The sequence below is a fragment of the Jaculus jaculus genome, chromosome 9 (assembly GCF_020740685.1).
Source record: "Jaculus jaculus isolate mJacJac1 chromosome 9, mJacJac1.mat.Y.cur, whole genome shotgun sequence".
Classification (NCBI taxonomy): Eukaryota; Metazoa; Chordata; class Mammalia; order Rodentia; family Dipodidae; genus Jaculus; species Jaculus jaculus.
Genome location: NC_059110.1, coordinates 63,181,159 through 63,193,524, shown reverse-complemented (window position 1 = coordinate 63,193,524; position 12,366 = coordinate 63,181,159). Strand labels below are relative to the sequence as shown.

General features: G+C 39.0%; 1 protein-coding gene across 2 annotated transcripts in view; it reads right to left on the bottom strand.

Annotated features, from left to right (window-relative positions):
* Positions 1-3,726: 3,726 nt before the first annotated feature.
* The window catches only part of Hsd17b12 (hydroxysteroid 17-beta dehydrogenase 12), a 247,081-nt gene continuing 238,441 nt past the window's right edge, over positions 3,727-12,366 (bottom strand). For both annotated transcript variants that reach the window (XM_045159260.1, XM_004663338.2), the window contains exons 10-11: positions 5,253-5,402; positions 3,727-4,971 (exon numbers count right to left, since the gene is read on the bottom strand). In XM_045159260.1, coding sequence (XP_045015195.1) covers positions 4,867-4,971; positions 5,253-5,402 — 255 coding nt within the window. In that variant the 3' untranslated portion in view covers positions 3,727-4,866. The remainder of the gene's footprint in view (positions 4,972-5,252; positions 5,403-12,366) is intronic.

The following is a 12,366-nucleotide window of genomic DNA, read 5'->3' as shown; positions in this document are numbered from 1 at the left end:
AAATGCAGGAACGGGACAGTTTTTATAGGGTTTCTAACAAAGCCTGTGCATTAGACCAATCATTTTTTTAATATCAGGAGCCCGCGGGGTGCGAGCCAGTCAGTTTCTGCCACTCCATAGTTTCTAAGCCAATTAGTTTAATTTGTTCAAGCCCCTCGTGGACCAATCATTCTCTTATGACCTTGGTGGTCAGCATTTGCGCAGGTCCTTGGGTGGGGTTAGCAGAGTGTGGTATCAGTCTCCTATGACCTTGGAGGTCTGAGGCAGGCTACTACAGCTTATGGTGCAGGCTACTAAGGCTTACAGTGTGGGCTATTAAAGGCTTATGGTGCAGGCTATTTACAGAAACCAAATAAGTGGTTCACTTCATTACTCATTTCCCATCCTTGAGGGCTATCTCATGCCCTTTTTACCTAGTTTTATATTAGGAGCGGGCTCTGATATAATGAGAAGAGGGATTCTTTACTTGCTTTCAACATAGAGTAAAGCCTGGAGTTTGAGGTATGCAGGGGCCCGCTTAAGCTCCCTTTGGAGCGTGATAGTATTTCTGGGCTTCTGAATTCTTGGGCCTTTCAATAGTAGTATATACACATGCTTCCAGAATTGTGGAATATAGCAAAGGACATAATTAAATAAATTCAGTTGCTTATTTAAGAAAAAAAATTAAATATGAGTGAGTTAAATGTCTATCCTACAAAATAAGACAGACAAACTGAACCCTCAGAAAGAATAAACAAAGCCAAAAGTTGGTTATTAAAGCCCATGTAAAAACTGGACACTACACAGCAACAGGTATTTGTAATCCCAACATGCCAATGGAAAGGAGTGTGGTGGAGGACAATATGTGGGAATCCTGTGAGACAGACAGCCAGGAAAGTATAGTGATGAACATGAGACCATGTCTCAATAAGGTAGAAGGTTCGGACCAACACCAGGAAGTTGTCCGTTGATCGAATGTGCATTGTAGCATGTACACAACTGTACACACATGCACATATAGACTTAATACCAGGCATGGTAGTTCATGCCTGTAATCCCAGCACCCAAAAGGCAGAGGCAGGAGGATTGCCAAGAGTTCAAAGCTAGCCTGGGCTACTGTGTGAGACCTTGACTCAAAACAATAATGGTAATACAATAAATTTCTGGCAAATGGTCACAGAAGAGTGAGATGGCATAAACAATATTAGGAAAGAAATTGAGCACAAATTCCCTTGACTTACTTTATGCTATTACATTTATATATTTGCAGGATGAAACCATGTCTTTAAAGTATTTTTCAAAATTAAAAAACAAATCTTGTCTAATTACTATTAAGAGTAAAACATAATTAAGAGCTAAGTTTCATCCCCAAATAAATACTATCATTAGAGGGTTTTACAAACTTTTAAAGAACAATTCCAGTTAGATACTTCCATAATTGTCAAATGAGTAATACTTCCAAGCTTATTAAATAAAGTTATTTTCTTGATGCCAAAATCATACTAAGAAGTATGAGAAAGACTATAAGTCAATTTCAAAAATTTCATACAAAATACTAGCCTACTGAATCAGCATTGTATGATGATAATGAAATGTGACCAAACATGCAAAGGTGATTGAACAATGGATGGTGTAGCAGACAGCTTCAGGTTTGCTGAGATGAACTTCCAGATCAGACACCGTTATGGAGGAAGGGATTTATTAAAGCCTACAAATACAGGGGAAGTTCCATAATGGCAGAAGAAGCTGGCTTGCTTTTCAAACACAGAGATAGAAGCCAAAAGTTACACATCACACTTCAGGAACTCCAGGTGGAACCAGGCATTTTTCATATCTTTAGATTGGAATTTCAAATCACCCTACCTTATGATTCACCCAGTGATACCTCCTCCAGCCAGGTAGCTGCAGATCCAAATTGCAAACTAATAAAACATTGAATATATTGGGGGCCATCTGTTCAAATGACCACATTCCTCCCTGGCCTCCTATAAAGTTCAAAACCATCACATATTATAAATTATATTCAGTCCAATTTCAAAGGTCCCCACAGTCTTGAGCAACTTAAGATAGTTCCACAGCCCAAGTCTCCTCTGAGATTTAAGATGGTCTCTTAGCTGTGAGTCCTGTAAAATTAAGCAAGTTAGATACTTTTAACATATAAAGTCACAGAGTAAACATTTTCATCTGGTATAAGGAATAGCAAAGAGACTAGAACAATGCAAATTCAACCACCTCAAGCAATCATCAAACTTTTACAGTTCAAGTCTAATATACTAAGAGTCCGACAGTCTCCAGATTTTTATTTATTTACTTATTTTATTATTTTATTTATTTGAGAGCAACAGAGAGAAAGAGGCAGAGAGAGGGAGAGAGAATGGGCGCACCAGGGCCTCTAGCCACTGCAAATGAACTCCAGATGCGTGCGCCCCCTTGTGCATCTGGCTAAAGTAGGTCCTGGGGAAATCAAGCCTCGAACTGGGGTCCTTAGGCTTCACAGGCAAGCACTTAACCGCTAAGCCATCTCTCCAGCCCAAGTCTCCAGATTTTTTAGTTCTGCCCCTCCAGCTGGGCAGAGTAGCTAGGGAAAACTTTCATCCGAGGCCAATAGTGCGCTCCCTGGTAGCCCTTGCAGAGACCTGGTATATCCAAACATCTCTGGGTCTTCATGCAAATCACGGTCCATCTCCAATGGCTTTGCTAGCCTAGCAGGGTCATCACACCCTACCTCCTGCCACATCTCAGCAGCAGCTCCTAGAACCATGTGCAATTCATGACCACTCCATGCATTATTTTTATGCTTCCAAAGCTAATACCAGGAATGCAGGACACAGCCATATTCTTAATTCAGGGACAAAATAAATTGTAACCTTGAAAAGCAGGTTCCTTCTCCAATCAACCTTTACAAAAGGGTTTGCATGTCTATCATAGTCTTCCCTCAGAATCCTCTCCATTGTTTTAATGTAAAGTACTTGGGCCACCTTCCTTAAGATTGCTAATGTGTAGACAATAGCAGCTTTAGTAATTTAAACCAGTCTCAGTGCCTGTAATTTTAACTTGCTTGAGGTTTTCCAACTTAAATCTCTCAGTCTAGTATCTTTAGCCAAGCACCCCAACCCATTAAAAAACTTAACCTTGAAAGCTGAGTGTGGTGGTGTATGCCTTTAATCCTAGCACTCAGGGAGGTAGAGGTAGGAGGATCACCATAAATTCAAGGCCACCCTGAGACTACATAGTGAATTCCAGGTCAGCCTGGGCTAGAGTTATACCCTATCTCATAAAAGAGCAATAAATTCTGTACTCTATTTGGTAGCACATACCAGAATGTAAAGTCAACTCAACATGACTTTTGGACTCTACAAACATGCTTCACTATTTTAATGGCCGTGAGTATACTGTTTTCCTATCTGTCTGTAGGTGCTTACCTATCTCTCCCATCAAAACAACCAGGCCAACCAGACTCAACGAAATGATGTATGACCGACCAACCAGCCCATCCACCCTCCCACCAACCAAGGTACAAATATATGTGATACTGCCTAGGTCACCCTAGTGTTACCATTTCTATAATGACAGGAAAGGGGGGCAAATCATGTCTTTTTCATAAAGATAAATGTATGCAATTAAAATGGTTACCCTTCATTCTGAGATTTTGTGGTGCTGAAATATCTTTACATGATGATTCTAATAGATGGCAGTGTCTGTGTCCTAGCTACAAATTTAACACTTATTAACATTTAAACAACCCAATTAAGATTTTTCTCACAAATTTATTGATGTTTCAAACAAAGAATTGGTGGCCTTCCATGCTGCATATTTTGTAATTCTGAATTCTTTCTTGGTGATAAACTTGTACAAACTATGACACCAGGTAAAAATCAGCCTTAACTTACATTAAATCAGTTTAAACAGTACTTTAGTTTCAGCCACACACACACAAAATGCTTTCAATCATCACCATGGCTACATCATCTTTTATTAATGCCAGCTACATCAGTACATACAGGGAACTAGTTTAGCCGGAACAATGCTATTTCCATGACACCATTACTTTTTTACAAACCATTTATTGTCACATGTGAGCATATTAATATAGTACAGATACAAAGAAGGCTAGAGGTCCACACAGGCCACTTTCCTGGTCAGGATCTTGGTGGTACCATAGGAAGTTGCTGTTTTAGATATATATTTTGACCCATTTACCAAAGACAATTCAAACATACCACACAGCTTTCAGTACTTACATATATTTAAACAGCTAAGACATAATATGTATTACAAGAAAGAACATTTTAGCAGACTATATGTTAGAATAACAAATTATTCCAATTATTTTTATGTCATTAGCTATTTCTGAGAGACTATTTCCATATAAATATGCAAACCAGAACATGCATTTAGAAAACCTTACAGCAATCACTATAAACTGCAGTGTGTCTACCCATAAGCAAATTTATTCATACCCATTCCTTTAAAGTGTTAACTAAAGTAGCTAGCATTACATTTTATGTTATTTTTTTCACACAAAATATGAGAATAATGATCACTGGCATTTGGACCAGATGAAACTGTTGAGTTCTATGACTGCCTCTGTCATTCTGTGATTTGCTATACCATGTTCTCATCTATCAAGTTGTTCTGGGTAATACTGGGTCTACATCTAACTTATCTGGGCATTTATATTAAACTTCAAGTTGTTCTTGGATTTTATCCAGAATATTTTCCAGAAACTCCTAAATGCAGTTTCTGTTTTCCTTCTGATTATGACAACATTCACCCACTCTAGTGATTACTAAAAGAGCAGTGCTGACTCTGGAGGCTAGTGGATGCATTGCAGTGTACAGAGCAAGATGAAGTATCTGGCCAGGTGACTTACTGAGTGATCAGTGCTTAGTTCTTCTTTGCTTTTTTCAGATAGCGAGCCCGCAAGGACTTGTTGAAACCCATTGTTATTTTAAAATAAATCCAACGAGGCAGGTTTGAGTTTATTAAGCCCTAAAGAAAGAAACGGGGAGGTACGTAAGTACAGCCTACAGCTGGACTAAAGTGCAGCTTAGTTCCCACCTTGTGTTTTCCTATAGTGTTGTTTATATAGAAATTTAAAGGTTTAGGGGAACAGTTCAAAATAAAATATATATGACTTCAGTATGTCTGGAAAATGTATATATAATAACATTATACAGAAAGAAATCCAAAGAAGGAAGAAATAAGGGAGGGAGGCAAGAAGATACCCCCAAACCAGAAAGCACAGATTAGGGACTCAGATATCTACATACCATGAGAGAATGGATCATATATCCAGTGGTTCTTGACTGCAAGCCTACTGTTTTAATGGCAGACTCTACAAATGTCTCTGGAGAGGGCTTGTCCAAAGTTGGCTTTCGGATTTTAGCCAGTTTTGTAGCTACGAAGTATGGCAGGACACTCTACAAAGGCAACACCCCACCAGAAACAAAAGAAAACAAAGGATTATGCCATTGATTAAGAAAGCTACCAACTTAGAATTGACAATGATGCCAATTGCTATCAGTTGTAGAAACATCTGATGAAATCTAAAATTTGCATATTTGTAGAGGAGTGTTGAAAAGCAGAGTGGCTACCTAAATCCAGCTTCTAAGAGCACATGATGGGAAAAAACAGGCTGTAGCAAGACATCAGTAAAACAGAATTTTAGACTAGGGATAGTATTAAGAGTAAACTGAAGCAAAAGTACTGAACCTTTAAAAAAAAGAGAGGAAATAGACAGAAACTAGAGAGCAGACTCAGGATAGGAGGCCCTTCCTGCCCTGACTGAATGGAACTTTGTTGTGGAGAAGTATGAGACTTTTGAGATCCTTCTAACAGGATATTACTAATTTTCTCTGTAGTTCCAGTTAATTAAGCTTACTCTATCAGCTTTAGTCCTAAAACAAACATTCCATTTACTTAGCCTTAAAATACTAACTTATTTCCCTTGTTTCTTCCCATTCTGTTTCTGAAGTTTTAAAAACTCCTCTACTGACAAGATAGATACACTTGCTTTTTCTTCTGTTTATGAAAAAGACAGTATAATAATATGGAAAAATCTTGGGTACCTAAAGGTCATCTGACAAGACAGATGTGGGATGACCCTTTTTTTGTTTATTTTTATTTACTTATTTGAGAGCAACAGGAGAGGGAGAGAATGGGTGTTCCAGGGCCTCCAGCCACTGCAAACAAACTCCAAATGCATGTGCCACCTTGTGCATCTGGCTTATGTGGGACCTGGGAAATTGAGCCTCAAACTGGGGTCCTTAGGCTTCACTGGCAAGCGCTTAACCGCTAAGCCATCTCTCCAGGCCCTGGGATGACCTTTAGGAGGTGATTCAATAAATGTCAGGTTCTCCCCTGCTTATGTGTGCGTGCCTACTTCAGATGTAACTGAACATAGACTATGAGGAAATCCTATTACAGTAAGTCCAACAGTTGTGATAGGTTCCTTCTGTGATCTGAAATACCTTGAACATACAGGAGTTTACCAATTGGTGAACATATTCTGTTTATCTCACAAATGTGAAAGGAAAGGGTTTCACATTATAGCCATACTTCCATTAAAGGGGATTAATTGTGACATATTGTGATTGAAATTACAAATGTCCTTGTTACAAATAAAACTTATCTCTGGTCCATGCTGTGGGTATCTTTCCTGCTGAGATGTGGCAGGAATAGGTTCATGTCCCCTAGGGTTTTGTTTATTTTTGAAATTTTGTATTTGTCCTATTCCCAAGCATGAGCTAAGAATACAACTCACCATCTTTAATATGTGAATGGAAAACTCAGTCTGCTTGTTAAGATACAAACCCCAAGATGCTCACTTCTTTGTCATCCATGTAGCCATAAATCCACATTAAATAAACTAACTTCACTAGAGCACTTCAGTAGCTGGGCCAACTTTGATTTTTGTCACTTTTTTTTTTTTTCAAGGTAGCATTTCACTGTAGCCCAGGCTGATCTGGTATTCACTATGTAGTCTCAGGGTAGCCTCGAATTTATGGTGATCTTCCTACCTCTGCCTCCTGAGTGCTGGGATTAAAGGTGTGTACCACCACACGCAGCTTTATGTCACTTTTGATGTCTGAGAAACTCCTTTACCAGTATTATTACTACACATTTATCCCTCATTTAATGAGCAAAAACATTTTGTCAAGAAAGTCTTTTAGTTTAACAATCACTTCACTATACACAGACAAGAGATATTTCAGACTGACAGAGTATGAAATGTTGGATTCAATGGGTAAGTTAAGTTTGCTCATACCGAGTAAAGGGTGACACAAATAATGAAAGCATATAAAACCCTTTCTTGCCCATCTGACACCTTAATCCCCAGAATGCCAGCCTGCTCTGCTCTGTGTAAGGATGGCCCAGCTGTTTGCAATCCTGAGCCCAGCACTAAGTAGGCACCCCAGAGTCCAGGTGAGCACTACCCCCAAGTCTATTCAGTCCCTTAGGTACAACCCTAGCCATCACATGCCCAGAATGTGTATCAAGACCATTTGGCACCCAACATAGGCCCCACTAAAGACACTGGTGCTACATTCTCAGCAAGACAAAAGGGCTCTCTACTTATGGGCAACTCTCTACATATGGGCAAAGCCCAGTGAAAAATGACACTAGTAAACAAGATATTCACACCAACAATGCCTACAGCCACAAAGAAAGCCTCCAATGAAAACTATGTAAATGAAACTCCAGACAAAAAAATTACAAAATGCAATTACAATAAGTATATACAAAAAATGAGTCCAAGAACAAACAGTTGAATGAAATGGAAGAGAACTAATGAAACATGTGGCTGAATAAAATTAAAGAGAATTGACAAAAAACTTAATGGACAGTGGAATGAACTCAATGAGGACATGATCAAATACAGGAATGAATTCCAAAACACAATTAAGAAAGTCATATCAAATAACAATAGAATTCACTGTGGAGGCACTGGGGAAAAAAAAACTAAAGAAAAAAAAATAAAGCAAGTCATTTAAAAGGCTCCCAGGAAAGCCTTACCAATAGAATAGATCATGTGGACAATACACTAAGAGGGCTTGAGGACCTGACAGAGGAAATAGACTGGGAAGCCAGGAACAATGACAATTTCAAAACAAATGTACAGTCAGAATGTGAGGGCAATGTGGGGATCTTTAAAAGATCTAGCATTCTAATCAGTGGGCATACGAGAAGGTAAATATCTGTAGGCCAAATTTGATGAAATTTTTCATATTTATGCAATAAAAACTTTTCATACTTTTACATGCAGGTACAGGAAGCAAACAGAAAATAAACAGGACCAGAGAAGAAATTCCCCACATCACATTATAGTTAGAACACCAAATATAGAAGACAAAGGGAGAGTACTAAAAGCTGCTTAAGAAAAACAGCTCATCACTTAACAAAAGTAAGCCAATCATAATTACTTTTGAGTTTTCAATTATAATACTAAGAGTCAGAATGGCTTGGAATGATGATACTTCAACTTCAAATTTTGAGAGATCATGACTGCCAACACAAACTACTATACCCAGTGAAATTATCCTTCACAATATAAGGCGAAAGAAAAATTTTACACAATAAAGTCCAGCTTTATTAATATATGAGCACAAAGCAGACCTACAGAGAGTATAGGATGGAATACTTTCCACTGAAGAGAATAAACATACCTAGAGGATGCAGAAGGGAAAAAACAAATATCAAACTAGAACAGGCATAACATCTTCATTTGAAGATCAAGAAAAAACCAAACTCCACAAATTCTATAACTTAACAGGGATTAACTACAACTCTCATTTATAACCGAACTTTAAAAAAAATTTTATTTATTTATTTATTTGACAGAAGTGGGGGGAGAGATAGAAAGGGGGAGGGGAGAGAGTGGGTGCACCAGGGCCTCTAACCACTGCAAACAAACTCTAGACTCATGTGCCCCCTTGTGCACCTGGCTAACGTGGGTCCTGAAGACTCAAACATGGGTCCTTTGGCTTTGCAGGCAAATACCTTCACTGCTAAGCCATCCCTCCAGCCCTATAACTCTGAACATTAATGGACTCAACTGCCTATTCAAAAGACACAGGTTAGGGCTGGAGAGATGGCTTAGCGGTGAAGTTGTATGCCTGTAAAGCCTAAGGACCCAGACTTGATTCTCCAGGTCCTGTGTAAGCCAATGCCAGAAATGCCACCAACCCTCCCCCAACACCTCACAGTTAGTTGTTTGTCAAAGAAGCCCAGGAGACCTCCAAAACAATGCAGACCATGGCCAAAGAACTTGATTTCTTCTCAGAACTAAATGGTAAGACCCTATTACTGAAGACACCACAGGCTGTTGTCCCAAAACACACAGAGATCATGCTGGAACTGAGATGGAAGCCAGCAACCTGCTGGGTCAAGGTGCTGGAAATGTGAGCTGCTGGGGAACAGAGGTTATTAACAGTGTGAACACAAGCAGTAGGTCCTGCAAGCTATCAAATAAATCATCCAGGCAAGATGTACCCACGTAGCAATAATGACAAATGGGCTATGGGGGTAATGAACTGTTCTCTGATTGATTGGATATGAAGTTTGCTCAGTGGGAGAGAATTGTTATCTAGCTCTGAGAACCAAGTCAGAAGTATACACAGGGAAACCTTCACTGTTCTTTAGCTTAAAGGAGAGATTACTGCAATCAAAAAGTACTCTCTTTTATCTATGTTGCTCTTACTCTTGGATACAGAGTTTGCCTTTTACAGAAGGACGCAAATACCAGGGAGACCTAAGACCCATCAGAATGACAAGAAAAGGAAGCCATCTCTATCACATCAGACAGGGCCCAGAAAACATTACAAAGGAAGTAGCAGATTAAATATTAGTGTTATTTTCATTGTTAGCCTGAGAACCTCCTCTGGGGAGACGATGGTGGAAACCAAGAAAATTCAAAACTCACTAAAGGAGGAAATTAGAGATTGATGAAAGCTCAACACTAAAGGAGGTTTTAACACACCTTCCAATGTTCAAGGCACAATGTGGAAGAGGTGGCAGAAGGAATAAGAGCCACAGAATGGAAAGGTGTGTTCTAAGGCATTGTTTCCCTGCCTTACAGAAGCTGACTAGTACATTCATGCCTCCATAGTGATTACAGATAACCCCACAGTGGAGGCTCAAGGGAATGGAGTTGGAGAAGAAGGGATAAAAGAGGATAACCCGATGGGAATATGATGAATTTTCAATGTGTTAATGTATTAAAGTTCTCAATAATTTTTTTTAAAGTCCCTTATCTGTCTCAGGTTTAACTGGTTATAAACCAATGGACTTTTAAATGATCTTTCCATAGATCAAAGCCTACTAAGTGTCCTGGAAAGTTTAGAGCCTCCCAAGATAAAAAGGAAGTTATACCATTCAATTGTATTCTAATGCTTTGTTCCTTTCTTATATCCCTCTATTTTTCGTCCTTCCCCTCTCCCTTCCCACCGCCTCCTCTCTCCTATAATTTGCATATGGCATAAATTGGACTATTAATCTTGCAAAAGAATTAAGTTGCACTGCCTTGCTAAACCACTTGATGGTGCTCCAACTTAACTCATTTCATCATTCAGTTAGCCCAAGCTGAAAATCAGGAGAATCCCCTAATCCTGGGGGTAGGGAAAAAAGATGCATACTCAGGAATTCCCTGTCAAGTAATATTTTCCAACTAGGAAATGGAAAATTTATCCCATTAAGTCTACTCAATTCTACCATGAGCATAAAGCAAGGTAGCTGACAAGGCCTACTCAGGTAAGTAAAGGGTTCAGAAATGAAATAGCTGTGCCTAAACAAAGTGGAGGAGTTTGCCAGGTAAACAGACAAGGGAAGAACAGTGCACAGCAAAAAAGATATACAAGACAGGATGCTTTCAGAAAACTGTACATAGTTCACCAGCAACGTGTGGTAGAAATGAGACAAAGTGGTACACAAAAGTCCAGCTGCTGGACATCTTCAAATTCTACAACATGAGCTCCATGAGGACAGCGCCCTTCTACCAGTATACTTTAATGTTTAGAACAATACAGAAACAGTAGGGGCACAGCAAATGCCTACTGAGCTGAAGGAGCAAAATAGCATTTCATATGGAGAGCACTACAGAGTAGGACTGGGTCCTCCAATGCAATAATCCAAAAGATCCAACACACCATGCAGCTAGTAACATGACCAAACCTAAGAAAAGGCAAACCTGTAGCTCTAGTGAAGAATTTGCAAAGGAGTATTTCAGGTTACAGAAAAATAAAGAAATATCATTTATATCAAAAAATCTTAGGGGCTTGGAGAGATGACTTAGTGGTTAAGGCACTTGTCTGCAAAGCCTAAGGACTCAGGTTCTAATCCCCAGTACCCGCATAAGCCAGATGCACAAAGGTGCTCATGCACCCGGAGTTTGTATGCAGTGGCTGGAGGCCCTGGAGCACTCTCTGCTTGCTTCTCCTTCTCAAATAAAATAGTTTTTTTTTTTTTTTCCCAAAACAATCACCTTAGGTACATCCTTAAATTGTTAAATAAATGCCCAAGAAGCAACAATTAATTCATTTCTCGGCTTACTCAGAAAAACATCATGGGAAATGAGTCAAGAAGATATCTATACTGTTACGGGAAAGATTTTGAGCATTTGCTTCAGCTTAAAATTGCAATTACAAGTTTTGCCAGCTCAGAAACAATCTGGCCTCAACAGCTACAGCTGTGGGCAAACACCCTGCTCTCCAGATTTAAAATCCCAAACTGGAAATAATTAGGATTGAAACAAAAATCTGCCTCAACCAGGAGGTAACCTGGTATCTTTGCAGGCTTCCTACTCAAAAGTGTAAAATTCTTAGAAATCTGTTTTACAATGCAGCTGAAGCAGTTGGGGGGGGGGGGTGGAAGGTCTTCAATTTTGTAGATCTTGTGGTGTAACACTGTTGTAAAAGGCCAAGGAAAAAAGACATCATCATTGCCCTAAATGGAGATTCACCTGGCTGGCGCCCAACTATCCCAACAGAACTAATGTTGCTATTCCAAAGAAATTCTTAGAGTTGGTACAGTTGATCATATGTGAATATTTGCAGTGAGAATCTGACTGTATGATAGTTCTATTTGGACTCCATTTGCACTAAAGATACACTACATTACCTCCTTTTACTGTCACTAGCAATTAACAAGAAAAATGGATACAGCCTTTTATTCAATCAGTAACCATTTCTCAATATTTAGCTTTATAGCTCCCTGAAGCCCAATTACTGCACACAATAACATCTCAACAAAATATAGGAGTATCTTCTCTCAATAAAGAAACTTGAAGTTTATTATTTTATCTTAATTTGTTCCATTTGTTTTCTAAATCTCACAGATGAAAACAAATCTATTGTGATTAAAAAACACATGTTTTGCCTGGTACCGAAA